This window comes from Corythoichthys intestinalis, chromosome 6 (genome assembly GCF_030265065.1).
Source record: "Corythoichthys intestinalis isolate RoL2023-P3 chromosome 6, ASM3026506v1, whole genome shotgun sequence".
NCBI lineage: Eukaryota > Metazoa > Chordata > Actinopteri > Syngnathiformes > Syngnathidae > Corythoichthys > Corythoichthys intestinalis.
In genome coordinates this window covers 22,860,554-22,880,846 of record NC_080400.1, presented here as the reverse complement: position 1 = coordinate 22,880,846, position 20,293 = coordinate 22,860,554, and the positions used below count along the sequence as shown (strand labels likewise).

Genomic DNA, 20,293 nt, shown 5'->3' with positions numbered 1-20,293 from the left:
TACGATTGGCTGGCAACTTATTCAGGGTGACCCCCGCATTCTGCTCATAGTTAGCTGGGATTGGCTCCACTTATTCACACTTTCGTGAAAACAAGTGGCTTGGAAAATGAATGAATGAATGAAAAAAAAAGGTTTCACAAATGCATTAGGCTACGGCATTACACTAAAACAAGGCATAAATTAGAAACTGATTTTCATTCAAAATTGGAGTTTTAGAATGAATTTTGTAAATCAGTGAAAAAATACATCCCAATTTTTATTTTCCCCCTCATTTCCTCTAATCTAAACACAAAACCTCCATTTCAACTATTCAAGAACATAGACTGCACATCAAAATTTAGGATAATGTAAACATTGACTTTTTTAAAAAGATATAAGTAACATACATTAAAAATAAGTACACATGACTTACATTATGCACAGTGAAATGGAATATATTGTAGTTTGAAGATAAAGCAAACATTGATTTTTGTTTTTTTTAATTCTAAGGAAATAAATAAGTAGCCTTACATAAATGAACAAAAATAGGTCCAAACTGCACATTAACTTGGAAGATATTCTGAACCTGCCAAATAAGTTAAAACTAAACTAAAATAAACAAAAATAAAATAAACCTCATCAACTCTTTCCTTTCTCTTAGAGATCCTATAAATTTTCTGTTGCATTGCCTTTTTGTCCAACAAGCTTGGTTTTCCCTCTCTTTGTTGTTAAAGAAAAACGTGCATTTTAACTAATCAAAGCTAACTATCCATGCTGATCACATGTCAGTATGTTATCCAAATGAACGGAAAGCAGAGTCCAGTTTCTTTCCTTTTTTTTTTTTTTTTTTTTGTCTGCCTGAATGTACAAAGCGATGTGACTTGTCAGATAAAGAGAGACGCTGGGAAGAACTAGTAGAATAAATAAATGAATAATAAATATTGGGAAAAAAAGATTACGCTACACAAGCACTTTATTAGGCTTGTTGTTAACACTTGTGTATGTAAATCTGACATTGGTAGATTGTTCTTATTGGAGATTCATGTGTGGCAGCGTGGCAGTTTTTTTTTTTGTAACATGGGGTTTTGACAGTTGGCGTCATATTTTCGGTATCAAAGCAATGTTCCACCCCGTTCCGAATCTCCTACTGGAACGGTGTTCCGGACTGTTCCGGCCCACTTTCACCCCTGCTTTTGACACAATAAAACTTCCAGCATTTTGAATACAGACAGATCTATCATTATGCATGTCTAAGCAGCTGAACATGACAGGTTATATATATATATATATATAAAAAAAAAAAAAAAAGTTCATTATCTATAATAACATCCAGCTTTTGAACCTGCTTATGTTTGGCCACTGTTCTTACAAAATGAAATGAGTGAAAACATATCAATTGTGTGAAACACATTATAATTATAATCATCTAGAGTTTTCACTTTAACACTGACTTTTCATTTTGATGGATGTAAACAATCACAATAGTGTGAGCTTGTATCTCTGTAGAGAGCCGCAAGAGCAACTGAGGGATAAGTTGTTGTGCAGAGGAAAAAAGATTAGCATCTCTCTATTTACGTCCTGCAAAGCTCTTTAGCATGTGTTCTGCAAAGCTCTTTTACCTTCATGTGTCTGACACTGTGGGATACCTATGTGTGTAGGAGCAAATGTGTACTGGTCTAATCAAGTCAATTGTCCTCGTTGAGCCGCTCTTCAATCTTCGCCTGGTGTGACTTCATCGCGCCACTTCAACTGTTCTGTGGAAAGCAAGCCGAAAACACAAATCTTAAGGGAATCAGAGGAGTTGTCAGGATGTTGATCACCATGCTCACAGCCATGTACGTGATGGTCAGAGTTGCAGAATCGGTAAGAACATTACGGACATTTTATGTATGGCTGTGATAGGATTGGAACGAGGGGGAAAAAGTAGTCACACATCTAGGTAGAAGTATAGAGACTTAAAAAAAGACTTTACAGATAGAAACCATCTAGAACCCTTTCTTAAATAAATAGACTGTGCCATGTACTTAAAATGATTAGTTCTTCCTTTTGTCTTTACAATAATTGTTTTTATATTTTGCCACAACTGAAATTATTTCAAAATTTTTTTTTTATAAATCATGGGCCTTCTATGTTATCAAAATGTGTTGCTATGGCTTTGTAAACTTGTACTGAAACAAAAATACAGTTGCTATGATTACAAATAGAAAAAAATGCTTGTTCCTGGTTTTATATATATATATATATATTTTTTTTTAGACAGAACATTTAAAGTGCCTGTGACAGCGTAAAAAATCTTAAATAGAATCATTTTGTGAATTAGAATCATATTTTGAGACGATTCGATTGTATACAACAATTTGGCAAAGCGCAGATAACGAGAAATTAAATCTTTTAATCTGCTGTTTAGCCCCGCCTGTCATTATAGCGCTCTAGCGTCCCCAGCTGGAGGATGACGTCGGCAGGGTTACGATTTCATCTGATTTAGAATTCAGCCCATTGAGGGGGAAGATTCAGAACGGGGAAAATGCGACAGACAGCATCAAAATGTCATGATTGTTTTAATCTCTCTACGCCAATATTTTTACAGGATATTTTCCCCAGTTTCTAAATAAATGGTATGGTAATGACTAATAAGTCTTGTGCTAAATAGAATATGAAATCCTAAAAATGCATTTATTCAGTAGGACAGGGCAAAAGTACTACATAATGGTCAAAACTGCCAACATCTTCCTCTCCCGAACGGTATTTTATGCCACCGGAGTTAGTCCGTCTTTTGTCATTTCCCTGCCCTGGCTTTGGAGACGGCGGAAAGAGCATAAATAACGGTGGGCTGGCAGTGCTCTTCACCGGGAATGAACGCGGAAAATAGCCCATTTTCGGTGAACAAATCGGCCGACGTCTGAGCGCGGAGCTGCCTAGTCGTGGAAAGCGCATTCTCGGCAGGCATGAAAAGAGGACCGAGCGGGCTAGATCGGCCAGCCTCCGGTGCAAGCAAGTTACAGCTACTGGCAGGCTGCCAGTGCTCGTAGCCAAGCCGAGGAAAGTGAATTTCCGACGAGGACTCGAAGAGGCCCAAGGGGGGCGTGCGACAAGCCGCCGGTTGTCGGCCGAGTGGCATTCTCAGTGGGCAAGGGGCATTGTCGGCCACAAAATGCAAGCCACCTCCTTAGTACAACGTGTGCCATGATCCCAGTATGTGACATAATACAAAACACGTGCAGTTGTGGTCAAAAGTTTACATACACTTGTGAAGAACATAATGTCATGGCTCTCTTGAGTTTCCAGTTATTTCTACAACTCAGATTTTTCTCCAATAGAGTGATTGGAACAGATACTTCTTTGTCACAAAAAACATTCATGAAGTTTGGTTCTTTTATGACTTTATTATGGGTGAACAGAAAAAAAGTGATCAAATCTGCTGGGTCAAAAATATACATACAGCAGCGCTCATATTTAGTAACATGTTCCTTGGCCATTTTCACTTCAATTAGGCGCTTTTGGTAGCCATCCACAAGCTTCTGCCAAGCTTCTGGTTGAATCTTTGACCACTCCTCTTGACAGAATTGGTGCAGTTCAGTTAAATTTGATGGCTTTCTGACATGGACTTGTTTCTTCAGCATTGTCCACAAGTTCTCAATGGGGTTTAAGTCAGAACTTTGGGAAGGCCATTCGAAAACCTTAATTCTAGCCTGATTTAGCCATTCCATTACCACTTTTGATGTGTGTTTGGGGTCATTGTCCTGTTGGAACATCCAACTGCGCCCAAGACCCAATCTTCAGGCTGATGACGTTAGGTTATCTTGAAGAATTTGAAGGTAATCCTCCTTCTTCAGTATCCCATTTACTCTCTGTAAAGCACCAGTTCCATTGGCAGCAAAACAGCCCCACAGCATAATACTACCACCTCTGTGCTTGACGGTAGGCATGGTGTACTTGGGGTTAAACGCCTCACCTTTTCTCCTCCAAACATATTGCAGGGCATTGTGGCCAAACAGCTCGATTTTTGTTTCGTCTGACCACAGAACTTTCCTCCAGAAGGTCTTATCTTTGTCCATGTGATCAGCAGCAAACTTCAGTCGAGCCTTAAGGTGCCGCTTTTGGAGCAAGGGCTTCCTTCTTGCACGGCAGCCTCTCAGTCCAAGGATATCCAAAACACGCTTGACTGTGGACACTGACACCTGTGTTCCAGCAGATCTGCTTTTTGGTGATTCTGGTGAATCTTCACCCTCCAGACCATTTTTCTCTCAGCAGCAGGTGATAGCTTGCGTTTTCTTCCTGATTGTGGCCATGCACTTTATACTTACAAACAATTGTTCGCACTGTTGCTCTTGGGACCTGTAGCTGCTTTGAAATGGCTCCAAGTGACTTTCCTGACTTGTTCAAGTCAATGATTCGCTTTTTCGGATCCATGTATGTATATTTTTGACCCAGCAGATTTGATCACTTGTTCTGTTAATCCATAATAAAGTCATAAAAGAACCAAACTTCAAGAATGTTTTTTGTGACAAAGAAGTCTCTGTTCCAATCACTCTGTCGGAGAAAAATCAGAGTTGTAGAAATAACTGGAAACTCAAGAGAGCCATGACATTATGTTCTTCACAAGTGTATGTAAACTTTTGACCACAACTGTAGTTTACTCACTTCTTCGTAATCCAAAGGTCCCACAGTTGTCTGATTTGTTTTGGCCAATCTCCTCGGTGTACGGGAACTTTTTGAAACCCAGAAGGCTCACACGCAGCAACAAAAACCTGCAGCACATTTGGCTGGCGTGATGTGAAAAATAAACGAGTTAAGTGGCAAAATCAGCTGAATCCGCAGTCCATCTGCATACTATAAAGCAATGCTTTATTGTGAGACCCGGGTGACGTCACATTTGCATTCTTCCACAATCCAGGAAGTCACTAAGTTTTATGGCGTGGGATTCAAAAAATCGAGTGTATAAATCGATCGCTTTCACAAACATCAAAGCGGTCCGTTTCATTCAGGAGCATAAAATACCGTATGAAATATGAAATAAAAATGCTTCTTGCTGTCATACGCATTTTAATGCCAGATGCTAGTGACTTTAAGGCTGTTACAAACATCAATGTCCCTGCTTACATCCTTCTATGTGGCTGCAGAATGAAATCACAACTGCATTCAACTTTACCTCACTCTGTGTATGTGATGTAATCACCAATGGACATTGAAACAAGTCAGCAATCTTGATAAAGTAAGGAGTGGAACACAGATATCGGAAATATGAATCATTGACTCTTAAAAGCCCATCAGAAATGGCAAGCGTAAAGAGCTCCAAAATTACTGGTAGTTAGCCGCATTGACTGTGGACTTGATGGTCCCACAGCCAGACGTTTCATAGACTGTGCCTGTGCACTTTGAGGAAAAACATTACACAACTTGGATTTTGTGCCATCAGAGCGCACAACACACGTATTTTGGAATTTGAAGATGGACATAAGTGTTTAGGTGGAAGGCTGTCTCCAAGTTGCCGTTCTCCTTGGCTAAATCAACATAATCTAATATGACTCCTAATATTCCCTCTCACCGCGGCGCATTTGGTACCGGGCCGCGCAGAAATAATAGCAGAAATAATAAATGATTTATTAACGACTGCATTCTGGCTGATTGACTTTGGCCTGTGCCTCTTAACACACCAATATCCGTGTTTACTCTAGATATACAACTACAAGATAGGAGGTTGTCATAGAAATGCATTCATTGGACTGTTAGCTGTACATCTTGTTTTGTATATCTATGTGCGCTTGGCCTCGATAATAACGAATGACATAGGGCGTCGCCCATCACATTTGTTCCCGGAAATAATTAGCCCCCACACTAGAATGACTGAGAAAAAGACGTTTTTGGACAGATTTTTTATGGGAAAAGGGAACCTGACGAGCCAGAAGATGAGCCTGCAACCCCGCAGAAAACAAAATCTATGCTACCGAACTGCAAAGGAGGGGATTCGTGACCCGTATGTGAATAAAGCGAGTGATTCGAACATGTCCGTGCAACAGAAATATCAGCTTGTACAGATCGCAAATGAGGGCGACCTTAAGCGTACATTTGAGACAACAACTCTACCGAGGTTCTGGATTAAAGTAATTTCAGAATTTCTTGACATCGCTAGGAGAGCAGTGAAAACTGTGCTAAAATTTCCAACATCGTATCTCGGGACCATCTCGTCTTAACGAAACGAGCTCAGGCCTCCCACTGATTCAGTGGGTGAGTTGTATTTTCCTTGCACTTAACACGACAGGGCTAAATACAAATGTTATTTTATATTTGCTGTATTTTTCTGCCACACATTGCCGGTGTTCTGACAAATTTGGCATGAACGTAACCTTAAAAATGACCGCGAATGCAGCGATTTCAAAGTACACACTACAAACTTTAAAGAAAGGAATATTAACTTACGTTTGCCATGTAAGCTGCACACAACAACTGCACGCAGCTCTGTCACTTAACGACTTCGCCGTGTCGATAAGCATTAATTTACGCCATTTTCGTGTTGCACATGTATGTTTATGATGTAGTTTTTTTAGCACCGTTGGATAACATTGAGAGTCCAACTGAATATAAAAGAGGGCTTTTTTTTCACCGCCACAAAAGTTTTGGGAGCAAAATTTTATAAGGGTGCAAAATTTGACAGGACACCGGTCTGTGAAAAAAAAGACCCAAATCACACCGGTCTGTGGTGCAAAAAAGGTTGAGGACCCCTGCTTTAAATGGTAAAGCTGCTCTTCAAAAGCAATGTATCATTTAATTGGTAACCGCGCAGCCTGGCCACCCACACTTCATGATATGAAGTATTTTGTCTTATAATCATGGGACCATTGTTCATCATATGACGTATTTTGTCTTATCATGGGACTATTGTTTTAGCAGACAACCCCGCCGTCCAGAATTATAACAATCCTCTGAGCTCTGCCACGTTACAGCATCGTTGTACTCTGTCTGTGATGGATGTTCTCCTTATGATCATAAGTAAACTTTTAAAGGACTTCTGGAGTGAGAGCCTTTTTCTTCTAAAAACAAAGGGAGAACTGATTTTCTCTCCTGACACTTTTCATTGCTGCCCCCCCCCCCAAAAAAAGAATGCCATGAAAAAAGTTTGCAGTAAATGTGTGTTAACCTTTCAGATTATATTTTATTTTTTTGTGTTTTCAGATAGGAGAGCACTTTTGCCGCGAACAGGAGCCCTTGCCTTACATGGTGTCCCAGCCTTTGCCTTGGCAAGTGCATTCAGTGTCACACAGCCGCAGAAGCAGCAAAGCAGACGAGGTTTGAAAAAAAGACACAAATGATCACATTTAAAGTCAGAATGTTAGTCAAATACAACGTATATATGTTGTCCCTCTCACCCTAGTGGAGTGGGATCTGTCTCATCCTCAAACTTGGGTCCTTTACCAGAGCCCTAGGAGCTTGATGGTTCTGCAACCAAAATTTTAGCTGTTCCTGTACAAAGGCTTTATATGTTGTTCCTCGGATCTGGTGGAGCCACTCTCCCAGTTTGCTGGTTACTGTCCCAAAGTATACTGTATATAGTCACTCTAATTCCTCTTTGTTTATTCTCAAGCTTGGGACCTCTACCAGAGGCCTGGGAGTTTGAGGGTTCTGTGCAGTGTCTTAGCTGTTACTAGGACTGCACTCTTCTGGAGTGAAGCTTCAGATGTTGTTCCTGGATCTGCTGGAGCGATTCTCTGTTTGAGGGTTACTGCCCTGAGTGCTCCCACTACCATGGGAAACATGCTAGCCTATCCCTTCTACATCTGCTCCAACTGCTCTTTCAGTCCTTGGTACTTCCCCAACTTCTGGTATTCCTTCTTCCTGATGTTGACATCACCTGGTACTGCCACATCTATTACCATCACTCTCTTCTGCTCTGTGTCCACCACAACGATGTCTGGTTGGTTAACCTGGAGGTGTTTTTCAGTCAGAACCTTGGCCATGTTGCTTTCAGCCACTCTCTGTGGCGTGTCCCATTGCGATCTGGGCACTTCTATTCCATACTGGTTACAGATGTTCCTGTACACTGCCACTATGTTTTTTTCCACGCACGCTGATCCAGCTCGCATCTTACACCCTGCTAAGATGTGCTGGACTGCCTCCGGAGCATCTTTGCACAGCCTATGGTATAGTTTATAACTTGTCGTATTAATACGGCCAATATTCCGGCTGGATTTTGAGAAAATGCCATAAATATGCCTAAATATGCAGTAACAGTACTGCATCTCTGAAATTTATGACAAACCAAGCCGTTTGAAAATCGGTCGATTATTCAGCAATCTATAGCTATTTAAAAGCACAAGAGTGATTATTCCCGTCCCTACTGGCTCAGCATACACCAGACTAGCCTTAGGTTAGCCATGTGCTATGTGATAACCTGGGGTTAAACGAGCTCTGCTAAAGCTTCCAAATGAGGAAACCATCGACTGATGCAATTTTTGAGCTCTGCCAGTCGCTGATTTCGCCACACAGGGAGTTTCATTCAATAAATCTCGGATTATAAAACCTGGAAAATAAAAAAGATCCATTTTTAGAACTGCTATGCACAAAATTAAACTTAAGTTAGACATGAGTATCTGTATACTATGACATGACCTATTGGGGTTAGGTGTTCTTTAGCAATGTAAGTGAAATAAAAAACTTTTTCATAGTAGTTTTTTCTTCTGGGATAATTACCAAACTTTCTTCAAAGATAACATTACATCCTTCCAATCTAACATGTTTGATTACACTCACTGTTTTATTAGTTGGTATTAGTGGGAAGAACAGCATGCTAGAAAGCAAAGAAGAATAACAGTGACAAGAATTAAAAACCAATATAGTTACCAAAGACAACAGCTGGTTATACAGCTAATATAATTATTTATTTGTTTCAATGTCTCTTGTGGGATTTAACATTTTGAAATGCTGATAAGCTTAGAGATCGACCGATAAGGATTTTTCAGGACCGATACTGATTATTAGTAGTTAGAGGCGCCGAAAACCGATTTTTGGAGCAGATATTCATTTGCAGGAAAAGTGTAAAAATTGGCGTAGAAAAATTGAATAATGCAAACACTGAACTTCATTGAAATGCCTAAAGCATGTTTATTGAATCACACAAACAGAAAATAATAGCTCCAGAAGTGCCTGCATTTCCTAGACTCAGAAACATCTCAGATAAAGTTGACTAAAAGGTTAAATAAATAGTGCTCAGAAATTTTTAAAAGAAACACAATACAACAATAATAGAGTTATCAGGCTCAGCAGAGCAGTCGTTGCCCAACCCAGAGGTTGAGGGTTCAATTCTCCGACCTTGTGTAAGTATCCTTGAGCAAGATACTAGAGCCCACATTGCTCCTGGTGCTGCTTCAGTAGTAGGCTGATGAGGATAAAGTGTGAAGCGCTTTGAAGGCCTGAAAAAGGTGGAAAGGCGCAATACAAGTGTAACTCCATTTACCATTACCATTTAAGCAATAAAATGAATAATAGTGCAGGAGACCGCTGGCAGGAGAGAGAGGCGCGGGTTAGGTTTTCCCCCAGTTTTAAATGGATTTTTTCCATATCGGCCGGTCGGATAAAAAAAGGCCGATACTGATATACGTCAAATTTCCAAATATCGGCCCCAATAATTGGTCAATCTCTGGTTAAGAGATAAATCACTTCATATGTGCACCCTTTGCTATGTCCTCAGGCCTGGTTGTTGAGGTCAAAGTGAGTGGACTAAGCAGCTCTCGCCTTCAGCCTTTAGCCATTGCGCAGCTCTTGCTCTTCGTCGGTTGCAAATCCCAATCAAGGCGATTTGTGTTGGAGGTCATTACTTCAAGTCTGGCTGTCTAACACATGCCTACATGGATCTCCAGACACAGGACCTGCCAGGCACGTGGCAACCCGGTCACACTGGCTCCAGTTTAAGTAAACTGGGTACTTTCTTGCATGCACCGTTCCAGAGTATCAGATTTGGCAGTTCAAAGAATGTGAACAATGTTCAAGAGAACTCGTTGGTCACATAGCATTACAGATGTGGATTGCGATGCTATGTATCTGATGCATGTGATCACGCAATTCTTTTCTTCCTTGACTGAGCGTCAGTCCCACTTGTGATAAATCAAAATTAATTATGGGTGCACGATATCCATTTTTTGAAACAGATACCGATAACTTCCTGCTCCTCAAAGCCGATATCGATAACCGATAATAAATATATAATTTTTAAAATGTATTTTTACCTGAGTTTTTGAACACCTGGAGGATTAAAAAAATAATAATGGTGGATTCAACATAGATTTGTCTTTGATCTCACCAGAATTTTAATGAACAAAACAAAGACAAGAACAGTCTTGACTTCAAATAAAGTGCCAATATTTATTTTTTCAAATAAATATAATTTGAGTCAATCACAATCAATTAGTCAATATAATTGAAGATGTGTTTCCTGAACAATGAGCACTGAACTAAAACATAAACCCAACAGGTATTGTGCTTTGTCATCAGATAAAAAATATTTGGTGCTACAGGAGACTGTTGTGGTCTTGGTCCATGAAACAACTTTCTCAACCTGGGAGACAGGTTAAGACAGCAAGCCTATCAATAACCAAAAGGCCTCTCAATAACTTACTAACTTATAACTAACACTGTAAACATTAAATAGTAAGGTTTGTCACTCATTCCTCATAACAAAAATATGGTAGAACAAAAAGGATTAATGGCTTGCCTTATAATAATCAATATAAACGGCAGTGAGTGAACCCATATTCAATAAAGTATGAGGTTTATTCTCTGCATAGTGTAAAATCCTACCAAGCATGCTGACAGGACTAACATTACACAACAACTATTATATGTATGTATAGCATAGCACACTAGCTTGAGCTACTACCCTTAAGCATCGGCTGGCTTCTATAACACAACAACTTATGAAGTTCTGTACATGTGACCCTTCACCACCGAAGTAAACATTTATTGTACATCCATATGTTATAGTAAACATGAATACTTACTTACGTTTCCGCCTCGGAAATATATGTCTGTAACAGAAAGCATTCACGATTGTCAATGCTAACGCTAGACACAGCACTGTGTAAAGTGAATGAGTTTGTGGGCCAAATTATAGATGCAGCAAATTATTCTGACCGGCAGGTGGCAGCAATGCCCCGCAAATGGTCAACTGATTTCCCAGCCAGCGAGCACAGTTCACACTGTATTATCGGTCCTATTAATTATGTTATTGGATTTATTGGGATGACGTCATAATTCCTATTATCGGACCGATAATTAACGGACCAATAATTATCGTGCACCAGTAAAATTATTATTAAATTTTTGGAATACTGTACTGTGTTTGGAATTGTGGGGAAAGCATACCCAATATTCTTGCAAAAATAAATGGTGCTTTGGTTTCCCCTTTAAATTGTACTTTTATTTAACATTGTGTTGTATGATTATAAAGTATATGCAAAATATACTACTAATGAGATTTCTCTCAGTGGTTTGTCCTTTGAACAGTATAATGGGAATCAATGATGATGAATGAAATGAATAAAGAAACTGCTCTCCATTCATTGTTAATTTCCAATATGACTCACAAATGATGTGGTGATATTCATAACATTGACACTGGAAGAGAAAGTTACGCTACATCACTAGGCACTAATTGACTTTTCAGTGCGTCGGCTCACCACTACTCACTCCTCATTCTATTATGTAGGGGTGCTGTATGAATAGAGCCATGTCTTCAGCTAGCGTTTTTTTTTTTTTTTTTTTTTAAACCGAGGATCCTGGCCCAATACGTCTGTAAAAAATAATTACATCCACACCAGTACATTTGTTGAAAAAAAAAAAATATATTCCATAGCCAACCGCATTGATTCATTTTTAAGTACATTCATAACAATGCGCGAAAAATATTTGTCTAAAATACCTTTCGGATGTGTTCTTCAATATGAAGCACTGCAAGAGTTTGTAAATAAATGGAAACAAAAAGCACCTGTCTAATATTTAGATCCAAACCCACTGCAAAGGTATCCATGTTTACTCCAAATGTAAACATTGGTCTCATGTGTGACATAGGAACACATGTTTGTCGCAGTCAATGACATTTCAACAGTTAAATTTTCAGTTATCAGTGTCCACATGATGGAGCTACAAACGCAGAATTCGCACATCTTCACTTTGGAAGGGTTTTTTTAAGAACCCTCATTTTCAATGCCCAAAATGTATGTGTTTATGTTGGGCCAAACCGTAGATAAAGTTCTTTTTGCCAAATACCCTGCTACCTGTAGACATGGCCTAAGTTTCAATCATTTTAAAACATGAGCACTCGTTGCCAAACACTGCAATCAGTGGTTTTACCTGCATTACCAATTAAAGATAACTAGTAAAATATCATCTTTAAACACGGTTGTATGGCTTGGTTTCGTTTTCTCAAGTGACACAGCGTTTATCTGTTTTACAGCTCGACGGCTTCAGAAGAAACAGCATGGGCGTGTATAGAAAGTGTAAGTAACGGGTCCATTTTGCAGTAAGTGGGGTAGGGGGGGACTGCGTGATATTATCACTACAAATTAAAAGCCATAATATTTACAAAACCATTTTAGCACAAACAATCATTTTTTACAGCACAAACCCGCACAAACTAAGGACACCATTTTTAATCAAAATGGGGAGGATGGTTATCCTCAGATAATTGACCTATGAAAGAATTGTATATACGTAAAAAACAAACAAGCACAAACCATTGACATCATTCTTATACAAATTTGCGTCTGATGGGGGGCCAACTTCACAGACGTGTATTAGTAATGCAAAATTTAAGCAATAGACAACACCTAGTATGAATTACCTTAATGCAAAATTCAATTGTACAAAGTATTTAAGTATGCAAATTGCACATTTCTTGGACATCTGATGAAAGAGAAAGTAATGTTTAAATTCAAATAAATGACATGACTTCCAAGCACAGCCATTGAGTGACGAATATGACTGTAGTCATAATACCTGCGTACTCTCGAAACAGGTAAAAGTACCTAAGAAAATAGACACTGACTTTTTATAGTTTACTTACTAGGGCTGTCAAAATGATCGCGTTAACGGGCGCTAATTAATTTTTTAAATTATTCATTCATTCATTCGTTTTCCATGCCGCTTTGTCCTCATCACGTTAAAATATTTGACGCATTTAACGCACATGCCCCGCTAAAACAGATTAAAATGACAGCACAGTGTAATGTCCACTTGTTACTTGTGTTTTTTGGTGTTTTGTCACCCTCTGCTGGCGCTTGGGTGCGACTGATTTTATAGGTCTCAGCACCATGAGCGTTGTGTAATCATTGACATCAACAATGGTGAGCTACTAGTTTATTTTTTGATTGAAAATTTTACAAATGTTATTAAAACGAAAACACTAAGAGGGGTTTTAATATAAACTTCCTATAAATTGTACTAACATTTATCTTTTAAGAACTACAAGTCTTTCTATCCATGGATCGCTTTAACAGAATGTTAATAATGTTAATGCCATCTTGTTTATTGTTATAATAAACAAATACAGTACTTATGTACTGTATGTTGAATGTATATAACCGTCTTGTGTCTTATCTTTCCATTCCAACAATAATTTACAGAAAAATATGGCATATTTTATAGATGGTTTGAATTGCAATTAATTATGATCAATTAATTTTTAAGCTGTAATTAACTCGATTAAAAATTGTAATCGTTTGACAGCCCTATTATTTACCAATTCAATCTTTCATTGTCTTTCTTCTTTCTCTGTCTGTGACTCAAACAAAGCCCGTTTCACTTCCCGGGTCTATTAAAGCTTGTTTTTTCAGTAGCCACGCGTCGCACAGTGGGTAACATATTCACAGGACATTTGGAGATACTTGCTTTTGATTGGCTAAAATAGTTCTGGTATTTAAAAACGTCAGAAAACAGCTATTGAGTCCACTTCTGGGAAATATTGGCTTTTATTTATGTTTTTCACCACTATTACACATCAGAGCCTTTTTATTCTGTGTCTTTTCACTTTATTACTTGGGGTGCACATGATCAAGGTATTTTCTATCCAGGGCTTATTTTGCGCTGGATCCTGCTCGAAATGGATCTGGTGCTTGTTGAATATTGCCTCACTGTGTTTCAAGACTTACTTGAGCCGATCCGGCACCTTCTTGACCAGCTCTGTCATAATCGATTTGTAGGGGTTGAGTATTACATTTAACAGCTTTTGTTCTTGGCCGTGACCAGTGGGCGGTGCTGTTGTTTTATGTAGAGTAACTAGTGTTTCAAACAGTATAGATGTGATTGGGGTATGACGTATGCAGAAAAAGTTGGTCTGGCGGCACCGGTACTGGCCTTATTTTCTGTGTTTTGGGCGACAGTGGCTCATTGTACTGTATTTTGCGCTTTTTGTTACTCCATGTTAGGCCTGCACAATATAACGTTTGAACACTCAATCTGTGCATACGCAATAGTCACGTTGCAGGACGGGCAATTGTTTTTGTTTTTTCTTAACATGTAAACTTTTGTTTTACTTCATAAAAGCAGCGAGTGTGCATATCCTGGATCCCACTTTATATACAGCAAGCCTGGATTAAACGGCATTATAAGAATTGGGGAAGTCAACGATCCGATCACGTGATCTGACATTGTGCTGATCGTGCCATTTTTCCAGAGGATCGGAATCTGGTGAAAAGGATGTTTCTGCTTCACTCTTGTACAGAGCCACAGCCTCCTTCATCCTAGGCAGTGCGCTCAAACTGTATTTTTTTGTGTCACCAGAGGAGCTGGTGTTTGGTACTTAACTTTAAAGAGTATGTAGCGGCAAAGGGGGTGTGAGACATCAATAGAACCGTTATGTGCCAAGATAACAAATATTGATAAATTTAACAAAAAAATCTGTCACATTAATGAGCAATTATCGAAAATAGATCGAAAATGACGAACATTTCCGGAAGTGTTCCGGAAACAGCCGAATGGGGTGGAGACGTCACGACAAGTGATTGACAGTTGAGGCGGAGCCAGGTGCCATTGTTTTTTAACGACGAGAGAGTAGCGTTGGGGTTTGTTTGACCAAAACATCACAAAAATGGTTCAAAACTGCTGTGCTATGTGGTGTGCAAATAGTTATTTATCGGAATATAGTATCCATGAGTTCCTGAACGCGAAAAAAAAAGCTGGACTACACAGACAATGGGTAAAGTTCGTCCGTGCAAAGAGGGCTAATTTTCTAGACACAGCCTCCGGCACGCTTTTCTGTGGTGCGCATTTTCCACCTGAAAGCTTCTCGAACTATGGACAAGTGAAGATTGCTGCTCAAAGGAGATGCGGTGCCGACCATACACACGCACCCACCTAAATGTCCCGAGATATCAAGAAAGAGGACGATGACTAGCAAAGGAGGCTAAGGCTAAGCAAAGGAGGGGAGCAGCCAAGCTCGAAATGGCCAGAGTGAGTACTCTTTTTATAATAAAAAAATGTCACGCATTGGATACAGGACTGGACACATGTATAAATTATCGTTCGTAAAATATATAGAACAAATCCTCTGATCCCATTCATATTTGTGTCTGTTGGCAGAGCGAAAAGCTATGATAGCGCAATAAATGATAATTATTCTATCCATTCCTTTATTTTGCAGTCACGGTGTATCAGCTTCACAAAAAGAAATGCAAAACAAATCATTGGTGTTTCCCAAATGATCTGCTGCCGATGTTTCATCAGCGTCATTGCTCCCCTCAATGCCCGTTTCATTACGCTGCATTGGCGTTCGTTTGGGCTCAAATTGGTAACCTAAAACACCGATTAAAGCTTCTTTTCTTGTTGAAGAAACACCCCTCACTGTCAATTCTGAATTCTCTTTTATTGACAACGAGTGGTGTTTCTTCATGAGGGAACCTGGAATATGTGCAGGACGAACACAATGCATCAGCATAAACAGCTCAAAACACCCCTAATTCTCCCCTCACTAGAAGGAATTATATTGATGCAGACAGGTGCTGCCCCTCTAGTGGCCGGTGGCACTCTCTTCACTTGTCGTGACGTCACGCACACAATCTGCCAGGTCTCGGGCGCCGGTCGTTTTAGCTTGACAATCGAGCCAAATTTCTCTCATTTTCTTGTGTGTAATTACACGAAATGGCATGATATGAATACAAAAGGCATGCGTTTATGGATTAATGATGGAATATTAAAATTTTCCCAGGGCACTACATACCCTTTAATGAATATTGACAGGTTTGTAGCAATGATATGGCCTGAGAAGCCTCGGTAGCTCTCCGATCAAAGGCACAAATGTGTTAATCATCGTTAAACTTGCAGCCCAGTCTGAAGTGTGTTGTGCCAACTCATTCATTATGTAAGTGGGAGGTTGTTCTCTGCAGCCTGAGCGTCCAAGTGTTGTCCTGGTGCAACTTAAGAAAAAAGTCAGGTGCGACCAATGCAAAAAGTAAGCGTGGAGCCTTGGCAATATGTATCCCAATGTTACTTTTTTCTAATTTTGTTCAGGCCTATCCCAAGCAGAGCTATTCAAGTTATCTGATGAGAATTCTTGTAGTTTAAATATCGTAATGTATCGCAAACCCACCAAAAATCGCAATAATCGTTTTTCCAATAGCCGACATTAACATTAACATTATTAGTTATGATTAACATGCAGACTTACTGCATGTTAATAAAAGCAAGTGAAACGAACATTGCAGCTGTTTTCCAGCAGTGTGGTCTAGAAAGGGCATCACAATACTATGATGTTGTAATTCGTGCTGTGTTGTTTTCTGCATGAGCTGCTGTTCATTAAAAAAATATCACAGAGTAAAGATACCCATCAGTTTCTAAATGAAAAATCCTGCTCACATATGTGTTTAAGTGCCAAAGAATATATCACTCACAATTATACTTTGTGTATAACGTTATTTACTATGTACAGTTACAGCTTGTACATTTACCATGTAAAGTTTATCACATAAGTGAGTACACCCCTCGCACTTCTGCAGATACTTAAGTATACCTTTTCATGGGACAACACTGACAAAACGGCACTTTGACACAATGAAAAGTAGTCTGTGTGTCGCTTATATAATAGAGTTAATTTATTTTCCGCTCAAAATAACTGCAAATATAGCCATTAATATCTCAACACCTGGCAAAAAAAAGTGAGTACACCCCTTAGAAACTACGTACATCCCTACATGTCCAAATTGAGTACTGCTTCTCATTTTCCCTTCAAAATGTCATGTGAATCGTTACAGGAGTGCTGTCAGCATTGCTGCAGAGATTGAAGAGGTGGGGGGGTCAGCCTGTTAGTGCTAAGACCAAATGCCGCATTCTACATCAAATTGGTGTGCATGGTTGTCACCCCAGGAGGAAGCCTCTTCTGAAGACGGTACATAATAAAGCCCGAAAACAGTTTGCTGAGGACATGTCAACAAAGCACATGGATTACTGGAACCATGTCCTATGGTCTGATGAGACGGGCATGAGAGTATGGTCTGCGCAATAACAGGCTGACCCCCCACCTCTTTAATCTCAGCAGCAATGCTGACAGCACTCCTGTAACGAGTCAAATGACATTTTGGAGGGAAAATGACAAGCAGTACTCAATTTGAACATTTAGGGATGTATGTAGTTTCTAAGGGGTCTACTCCCTTTTGTTGCCAGGGGTTTAGATATTAATGGCTATATTTTGAGTTATTTTGAGGGGAAAACAAATTAATTCTATTATATAAGATGCACACAGACTACTTTTCAATGTGTCGAAGTGTCATTTTGTCAGTGTTGTCCCATGAAAAGATATACTTAAATATCTGCAGAAATGCGAGGGATGCACTTACTTTTGTCATACACTGTATATTATCTGAAATTAAGGCATGTGTCCAGCTCGTCACTGCTGGGCTATCATATGTACTTTGCGTTTCCGCTACTTTATGATTTACAAATTATGCACTGTCTTAATCCCTTTGAGTAGGGATTGATGACGTGACGGTTTGAAAGAAAAAGGGTGCATTTTGTCGTGTCATTAACATCTATTGAAGCATTTTGTCATTAATACGCAATTTGGTTAGCACAGGGCCAGCCCAGCCTATACGCAGACTATGCAGCTGCTTAGGGGCCCTGACCACTTGGGGGCCCCAAATCTGGCAATGGCGTACCGCAAGCAACACGTCACTTCCGCCCATTAATATTCATGGCATTAGCTACGGTTGCTATGCAAGGACAAGCCACCATTTGTCCCTAATAGGAAATGAATGGAAATCGTGTACGAAGGAGATGTTTACAGCGCTAAACCTACCAATTCTCTCCGAAAATGATGTGCCTGGTGCCAAATTGACTGGCATAGATGTGGAAGAACATAAAAATGTTCAGTTAAAGAGATGGCTTTAGCGTCGAAGGCTGAAAAAGACGAAAAAAACGAACCGACCTAAGCATAGCTTTAGCTTTTTTTTAATCGACGCGACTGACAATGACATTCTCCGGTTTCAACAAGCTATCCTTTACCATCAGCCCTGCCTTTCTTATATATCCTCTGGTTGTCCTAAGTCTCTTACCGTTCTTGGGGGTAATTTAGTTAGCTTTGTGTAGCGGTCGCAAATGCTACTCAGTGACAGCCAACGAACACTTAAAATTTTTTCATTGATAACACATCTTAATCCTATAATTCATTTACACTTCCCCCTTACTAAAGTTTTTATATATATATAAATATATATATATATATATATATATATATATATAACAGAAACGGTAACAGTGGCAGTCAGATACCATTGTAGTTTTTTCAGGTCATTCATTGTCAGACAGAAGCAGTAAGGCACAACGTTACGCTAAAAAAAAAATAAAGTAAAAATATAAAAATGGCTTACCTCTTTGTCCTCTGAAAGATCATGCCAACCCAACATAATGTTTACCGCATATGAAACGTGAATGGATTCGCCGAGCTGGTGTTAAAGTTGATTCGGTTTTCACATTTTTTCCTCCCGAGTTTTTGGTTTCCGGGAACGTATGAAGAAAACATCCTTCATGGTCGTAATGTCTAGAGTCGTTTCTACAAGTTCCAAAAAAGCAATGCGTGATCGCCATGTTCATTTTTGAAAGATTACCGGCGAAAAGTAGCACTTTTTACGTGGGGTCTATGCGAGGGCGGGTCTATAATGTCCCACTTCGGCTTTACTTCCGCTTTACGATGCGACGTCACGGTCTAAAAATAGCCTGCGTGCGGTACGCCATTGTTAATTTTTTTTGGTTTTGTTTACTGCAGTTTGCTTTATTTGACTTTTGTTGAGTTTTGATACTTGATTACAAGCTTAAAAAAATAAAAGTTCTTCCTTAACTTCTTTCTTTCCTCTTTTAGAAAAAGGTTTGGCGCTATCTACTTTAAATACTGACAATCATTTGGGGTGAGAAGTTTGAAGTATGTAGTGCAACAAAATCTGATTAATATAAAATATGGACGTATGGGTTGGATTGCATGTATTGGTTTCACAGTACACTGTGACAAAATGGTGGGCCCCTTTGCATTATTTTGCTTAGGGCCCCCAAATGGCCTGGGCCGGCCCTGGGTTAGCATCAAACCAGAGATAATTTTGATCGATACAAAATGGTGGCCCCCTTAGATTGAATACAACAGAATCTATCCGTTTCTATGTTTCTGTTCCTATGTTATCTGTTGCTATCTCACAAACACAAAGTCCCCTCAATTTTGCAAAATTATATGTCCGTGACCCACATGCGTGTCCTCTTCTCAGACTCAAATGCTAGCAACGGCACGTGCTGCACCGAGTTGGCCGGTCCTCCCCCCCTCAGCCCCGTGGAAGTGGAGAAGGCCGCAGCCACCATCCAGACGCATTTTAGGAAGTTCCAACAGAAGAAGCAAAAGAACGGCAAGTAAACCCTTCGCACCTGTTTGGACGCCGGCACACAAGTGCAGATGGAGTATCACTATTGGTTCGCTGGCTCCCTCAAGTGGAATCCGGGGGGGGGGGGGGGGGGGGGAATCACACACAAGTTCAGCTGTGAATGTATTTTGGGTATGTTTTTAAACAATTACTCTATTTAGGTGCAATTTTTGCAGTATGTGTGAAGGGAATCATTCCTTAACTAAAGTCATTCAAAATATTTAATTGTTATTGTAAATAATCACCTGTGATTGTCTGGGGATCAGTCTAAGGCAGGTGTCTCCAAACTGGTCCTCGGGGGCCGCTCTGGGTCCTGGTTTTTGTTCATACTTATCAAGCACAGACCTTTTAACCAATGTAGTTTGTACTAAAACAAGCAGCATCTGACTGCAATCAACTATTACACTTATAAAACACCAGATTGGTGAAAAGGTTTGGTC

At 39.6% G+C, this 20,293-nt stretch overlaps 1 protein-coding gene across 2 annotated transcripts; it reads left to right on the top strand.

The window, feature by feature from the left end:
- The first annotated feature begins 1,581 nt into the window (after positions 1 to 1,581).
- On the top strand, positions 1,582 to 19,935 carry LOC130917344 (uncharacterized). 2 transcript variants are annotated; one of them, XM_057838657.1, is made up of 4 exons: positions 1,594 to 1,842; positions 7,150 to 7,263; positions 12,422 to 12,464; positions 19,704 to 19,935. In XM_057838657.1, exons 1-4 carry the CDS (start codon positions 1,789 to 1,791, stop codon positions 19,844 to 19,846), a joined length of 354 nt encoding a protein of 117 aa, XP_057694640.1. In that variant the 5' UTR covers positions 1,594 to 1,788; the 3' UTR covers positions 19,847 to 19,935. The 2 variants fall into 2 exon arrangements, with proteins under 2 accessions (XP_057694642.1, XP_057694640.1); XM_057838659.1 differs by lacking the exon at positions 7,150 to 7,263 and having other exon boundaries at positions 1,582 to 1,842.
- Positions 19,936 to 20,293: the final 358 nt, after the last annotated feature.